A 7,092-nucleotide genomic window follows, 5' to 3' on the forward strand; every position below is an offset into this window, starting at 1 on the left:
CAGCTAATGAGCAGCTTGTGTCTTTTCTGTTTGTTTCCCTCTGGCAGACAGATGATGTGACGCAAACAGAGGGCTCTCAGCAGCTCCAGCTCCAGCACTCAGACTCTTCAGAGAAGCAGCAGCCCAAAAGGTTACATGTCTCCAACATTCCCTTCCGCTTCCGGGACCCTGACCTAAGGCAAATGTTTGGGGTGAGTAACTTGAAAGAAAAGTCCAATTTATTACAACTTATTTTGGTAGGTGAAAGCTTTTTTCAGTTAATGCAATACTGTACTTACTAAGTTAATTCCTGTGATCTGGGAGCACGGTAGCAACAGACCAACAAAGTCAGTTTTACATAAGAGGCATCCAACCTCGCCTGAAACAATGGGCAACTCTACCTATATCAGAAAAATCTATTACAATAAAGGAATAAAATATTCAAGCTTCAGAGAAAGAGTGGGGCTAAATCACACTACAAAGGCCACGTGTTTAACGAGTCAAGCCATTGCTTGAATGAGCAGTCGGGAAAAGTTGGGAAAAGTAAGGAAAAACCGCCCAATCAATCACAATAAGGGCTGATGGGTGAGAAAAAAAACTGATACACCAGGCTGAAATTAGTTGAGATGTGGAACCCAGTACAGTGATGATTTGACCGTCCATCTTTTTCTACTCTGCTTTCTCAGCTTTGGCAAATCGGCTGATTTAAAACCCATTTGATCAACTTGATGTGCTCATGTTGCTGGCTCTGTCACAGTGCTGATCTATTTGTCTGTGCGACGCTTCTGTCGGGCTTCTCTCCACTCTATTCCTACGGGTGATGTCAAGCAACTTCAATGTGCACGCAAAGCATTCCCGGACGGCGGCGCTGCAGTTGAGAAAATGCTCTATTTTTATGCAAATGAATCCGTTGAACATGACACGACTATCCAGTAGAAGTAGACAAAAATCTTTGTCGATCTGAAATGAAGACCTATTTCTCGCTTAAAATGTTTCCAGAAACACGTTTCGGTAAACTATTTTTGTAAAGGCTGACATTGTATTCCGTCCGAGCCGCCATGACATGGGTTTGAAATTCTCGTGCAGCCGGACCCATGTGACACCTTCGTCCAATCTGTTGCAAGTCGGGGGCGTGGAGCATCAACCATGGATGTATGATGTTGCAACACCCCGCTTCAGTCATGGCGCAAAAATGGATCAGCACTGTCAGACTACTTTTTTAGCAATGTTGCTGTGTCCCTGGATGTCAGTATTTAACTTGGTGAAAATGATGGTGTTATTAACAATTGTAATGAGAGCCAAAACTATGGGCGAAAAAAACAATTCACTTTAATTTCCTTTACTTCTGTCACTAGAAGAATACATATATTAGTGTTTCCCAAAAGATTAAATACCCTGTAGACTATTACACTAAAGCTAAAAAAAATTATTTCACCTGATTAGAGGTTACACACACACACACACACAGAGCTGTCAACTGCAGACAAATGCAATCAGATTACATATCAGTATACCAGAAGTCCTCAATAGAATTTTTCTCTCCTTCTCTCTCTCGCTTGCCCAATTAATGAGGCAATGAATAGTTCAACAGCTCACCCTCGTGTCTCACAAAAGCCTCAATAAGAATTGAACCATACATCTCCAATTCAATAACCATTATGGATCTGAATGGAGACGACTGCCAAAAATGTACTTTAAATGTTATGCGCTAATTGGAACATTAGAACCCAGAGGCGTTAATTCTCATCGTTATGAAGACAACATCCAGCTGATGATATTAATTACTTGAGAGCCCTGGCTGTGGCTTTATAAATTGCAGACAACATGGCTGTTTTCTCTCTCTCTCTCTCTCTGCCTCTCTCTTTCTCCCTCTGATTGTTGGCTTTATTGTTCCCAGCTCTGGTGCAGGTCGTGTGGAATCCAAATCGCCTCAGTAATTAGCTTGGAGGCTTTGTGTGCCTGGCCGACGCATGCAGCTATACGATACAAAATTGATCGCAGCCCACCCAGTCCCCCACAATCACCCGACTCACCCACGTGTTGCCCGTGCCTTCCTGTTATATACCCCCTCCCCCTTCCCTTCTTGGTTGGTTGGCATAGTAGAGGATTGTGGGATTGATTGTCTTGGGTAGAACTTGGCAAGGAGATAGCCGGTCTGCTCCACCCTCTGACATGGCCTCCACAATGGGCCTTTGTGTGATCAGCATGTGCAAAGCCTCATCCCTCTAGCTCTAATGGCTTCTTGAGCGCCACCAGCTCAATACGCCATTACTGTTGCGCATGAGTGAAACTCACAGACATGCAGGGAGGCGGGAGCAGAGTGGAGGTGCTGCACAGCCCACTAAAGAAGGCCCTTAAAGCAGAGCAAAGCCCCGCCGGGAGCTCTGTCTGCTGACACACGGCGGCAGCACCAGTAGAACATTTTGGAGCCTGGCACCCTAAAAACAAGAAGGGAGGGTCTGAGATGCGCCCAGAGGGTTAAGGGTGTGGAGAAACTTGTGAGCCTTTAACGAGGCGCTGAATGAAGGGCTCATTAGGACGACCACAGCGGACCTTAATCAGTAATTAGAAACTGTGATCTCTGAGAGCTAGCGAGTGCAGGGGAAATGAAAACACTCCAAGCGCAAGAGAGCTCTGTGCGGCGCCCATGCTGCGCTGCTCGAGGGTGCCCTCGTTTGTGCGACTGGGTTCTTCAGCAGTGCTTCTCTCGCGTGTAAGGGCTCTCACTGCATCCCCCCACCCCCCTCCCATCCTGCTGTCACGCTGACTGCTGTGCCTGAGCATGCTCTACACTGGCACTCTACTGTTTGAATACACAGGGCTTCTGTTGCGTAATTACAGGTTTCTTTACAGCTTAAGAGATATTGCAGCAAATCAAAGGTTGAAGGCACAGTGGCCTCGATATTTGTTTGCTTCCACACTGGAAGGCTTCCGGTTTAATACCATGAAAAATAACATACCAAATGTGTGTGTTTACATGTTTTAGCTCCTTAACTGCATATCATGTATCCTTTACATGTTTACTGAACATTTTTTTGTGTGTATGCTACACATTCATGTCTTTTTTTTCTACTATTCCAGGTTTTAGTAACTGAAATATCAATCCAATTTCTATTTCTTCATAATGTATTTGAAGTAGAGAATGATTCTGCACAGCGTTGCGTAATAAAGATAATGTAATGGAAACCATATTGAAATAGAAATGAATGGATGCCTGGAATGGTAGAAAAAAACATTCCAATGTCTTAAATGTAGCAGCACAATTTGCAAAATGGTCAGCTGTAATATGAAAATAAAAATACATGACAAAGGAGATAAAGCATGCAAAAACTTATTATGGCCCTTAACAGACACATTTTGCCATTTTATGTCCCTCTTTTCATATTGATATTTAGTTGTTTTTGTTGTCCTTTGATGGATTGATCTAGCTGCAGCCTCTTAGATGACGTCAGTCTCCCTTCCCATTGAAGCTATTGTTTATCGGTGCTGCTGATGCAGCTGTTCGTGTGTGTGTGATATAGGGTGGGCGGGGGATAGGAGTGCATGAGATCACGGGTGAGCAGCGAGCACTCCCCAGCGCCATGTGGAAATCCACAAAGACAACTTCCTCTGAAACTAATTAATCGACGCCACAAGCCCATTACGCTCGGTTAAAACAATTAGCATCTGCACATTGCGTGGGGGAAGCATTGTCATCTCAGGCGAGAAAGGGACATCACGCTGGGATATAAATGCCTGTGTGCGTGATCGAGCCAACGCTTCCCATTCGAATCAATGGAGCTGAGCGCCATATGAGGCAGATGTGCCGATAGGATCTATGGAATACTTTCCAGAGCGGATGTATAGGGGAGGAGATACACCCTGCTGAAAAAGAAGAGGTTTTAAACAGCCAAGCCTTTAACTCAATGTGGTTAGGTCACCGCATAAGCCCTTTCAAGTGGGAGAAGACGTGTTTTCACTAACCCATAAACCCTCACCTCCTCAAGTCCACTACACTCACTTCAGCCAGATAATAGCCAGCTCCTCCTAACTTCTGTTAGTGGCTCAGTCAAACAATCCATCCATTTCCATTGAGCGTCGACCACATGGAAGGCCCATTTCTTCCCTGTTGTGCCAAAATGAAGGCGACGCGGACCGCTTGACAGGGTAATTACTTTTAATGAAATAATACGGCCATTGTAGACAGCAATTAAAAGTCGCTCTCACTCCACTCATTAGAGGAACTTACAGTTTACTTTCATGCCTCTGTTTTCTAATGATCCGAAGGCAGGCCTTATAAATCGAAAGGCTGGAGCATGTTAACCCCTGGGGACTGGCCCTCAGGTCCTGTTGACTGCGAGAGCACAAAAACAAAGAGAGGAGGAGAGAATAAAGAAGAGGCAGAGAAAAGCATGTGGAAGTATAGAAAGCTATATTTACAACTGATGCACCAAACTCTCCCCACGTCAAAGCGTAGTTATCTGCTTAGGAGTTTTGAAAAACTTTCCCCAGGTGATCATATCTCACAACATCAAAATGTAATTTAATTCTTCTTTTTCTTTTTTGTGTTAAAACAAGCGAGCAAGGAAACATCAGAAATGCTGATATGTAATCAAAGATCCAATATTTTTTTACAGATACTGTGATCTCATTTCATATAGTACTGAAAAAAAATACAAAAGCGCATTAAAGCAGCGGCTAGGAGTTCTCTTTTTAAAGTGTGCCAGCCAGCTTCAAGAACTGTTTACCGAGATACCAAATGCAAATTGACCAGCATTTCCGGCAAAAGTAACATTTCCATATTGCCTTAATGGTTTTTCTTTCTCTAGTCGTCGTCCTCATGAATTCACAGTCCGTGAGGCTTTCTAACTCCATCTCTGGCCCGCTTTTCTCTCTTTCTTTTCTCTGTCTGCAGCAATTTGGAAAGATTTTAGATGTGGAGATTATCTTTAATGAGCGAGGATCCAAGGTAAGTGAACTAGAACACCAGCTGCTTCATTACCATGTACTTCTTCTGTTTCCTAATGATGGCATTAGTGTAGTGTGTACATTGGCTGAGAGTAGTGGTCCCTAAGCCTGGTCCTGGAGAGCTGCATCCACCATGCCTCTCTTTCTCTTTCTCCCTCCCTCCCTTCCTATTGTTTTTGTTGTTGCAGCTCTAACCCAAGTTGTGAATCATTAGCCCTGTCAATCAATTCATTATTGAGCTGTTTCACAATTCACTTAATCCACCAGCAGGCTGCAGGTTTCTGAAGCTTATGGAATTGAAACTGCTTGTTTAAGAAGCGGGTGTTTAAAGCCTGGGTGTTGCTCCTACATTATTCAGGTTTTCTCATTTTGTTTTTACACATACTATAATTCAGGATAAGACTAACGTTCTGTGGGACCTTTTGTAAATAAATGTAGTTTAGCTGAAAGACATTTGAAGCCTAATCCTAATCCTTTACACCTTACATGTCAAGCTTTGGACAAACAGGACACCATGTGTTTGTTGTTTGGAAGCTTTTACCCACTGAGTCAATGCCCACATCCAAGCTAATGTAATGTGGGATTAGGAGCCAGTTAAAGGATGAACCCATGAAAAGACCAAAACCAATAGTGTGTTAGTCCGTCTCTCAGCGCTTTCCGACTTCCCACTCCGTCTGTTGTCCTCAGCCCAGACAGTGTTTAAAACTGGGTCACAGATATACAGATTTATATATTTTTTATGCTAAGTACTTTCCTAAAACAGCTGGGAACTGTAATTTTTAGTAAGCGTATTTGAACAGGACTAAATAGTGCCGTTGTTGAGGACTATTTTCAGCAGCGTATTAATCCACATTTGGTGCCCTAGTGAGCATTTCTGGCAACAGGACTCTGAATGTAGGACTTATAAATACACTACGACTTTGTGATGGTACATTGATATCGTGGACAACAATGGAGCTCGGTGGTAGTCAGGGATAACATGTAACAGGCTTTGACTGCACAGAAAATACTTCTTTTAAGATTTTGACTTGAATTTGATGATATTAAGAATAGTCAATATATAGACACTTAAGGTCAAAAGGTAAAAACTGAAATACTAAATGTAAATTTTACCTAACCAATTTAAGGGTAACAGCGTTGGTTGTGTATGTATGCATTTCAAATATAATCTGAACTCCTAAAGCACAAATACCAACAAGCCTGCAGAAAAAGAGCCACAGCGCTGCAGTGTTACCGTAGTATCAGTCACCTAACCACCTACCATGGACAGGTGAAGCCTGCTCTGGTGTGAACAGCCGAGTGCTACTCATCCAGCTGTTCATTTAATAGAGTGTACTAAGCTCCACAGCTTTCCATTCATAAAGGAGACAGGATCCCTGGCTGGGTGTTGAGGCATGAATACTATTGATTCCCATTCATACCTGGGAGTAGTTTGGGCTGGTATACAGGCATGCAGGGAGCTCTGGAACCACGCAACGCTGCCGCACTATGCCCCCTCTGCCAGACAAGATTGAGCACCGGATAAACCTGCCTCCTCCGCTGTAACAAGCATTTATTGTTTGTGCCCTACAAAGCCATTACCCATGATGCCTCTCTCTCTCTCTCTTCCCCGTGTGCTATATAATGAACCTACCAGGCCATTAATAAACAATCTATTTTCTATGAAGCTTTGGCAATTTGCATTCAATATGTTTGTCTCCTTTGAAAAATGGTGGCTCCACTCTCCCCTCTTGTAAGCTAATTATTTGTGCATGATAGAAAAAAAAAAGATAGAGGGGGTAACCACAGTCGGGTGAATGTCCAAAGGATTAATTTTGCCCTCAATTCCGTTTTTTTGAATTTATTTCTTTATCTCTCTTTCCCCAAGGACAGGTCCCGTGTTATTTATGCTAGGAATAGCAGCCCGGAGATCTTCTGTATGCATACGAGATCACACAACTCGCCATCTCTCACATGTATTACATCCTCAAGCAATTATCAGGCAGCGCCGGCCATGCTCCCTCTTCCCCTGCCCATACCTCTAGAAGTATATATAGGAATGGGACTTGTTTGGCCAGCATATCTTAATGCTGCCGCTATAGAGCCCAGGTCCAGTATCCCAGTCCACATAACTCAAGGAAGTGACAAACCCCCCAGGGGAGCGAGGGAGTCAGAGAGTAAGGGGGG

The 7,092-nt window shown here is 43.6% G+C and overlaps 1 protein-coding gene across 12 annotated transcripts in view; it reads left to right on the forward strand.

Moving 5' to 3' along the window:
- rbfox3b (RNA binding fox-1 homolog 3b) overlaps positions 1-7,092 on the forward strand; it is a 456,818-nt gene that overhangs the window by 421,945 nt on the left and 27,781 nt on the right. For all 12 annotated transcript variants that reach the window (XM_032538181.1, XM_032538179.1, XM_032538182.1 and 9 more), the window contains 2 exons: positions 48-191; positions 4,874-4,927. In XM_032538181.1, the coding sequence (XP_032394072.1) occupies positions 48-191; positions 4,874-4,927 (198 nt within the window). The remainder of the gene's footprint in view (positions 1-47; positions 192-4,873; positions 4,928-7,092) is intronic.

Source organism: Etheostoma spectabile, chromosome 15 (assembly GCF_008692095.1).
Source record: "Etheostoma spectabile isolate EspeVRDwgs_2016 chromosome 15, UIUC_Espe_1.0, whole genome shotgun sequence".
In the NCBI taxonomy this organism is placed as follows: domain Eukaryota; kingdom Metazoa; phylum Chordata; class Actinopteri; order Perciformes; family Percidae; genus Etheostoma; species Etheostoma spectabile.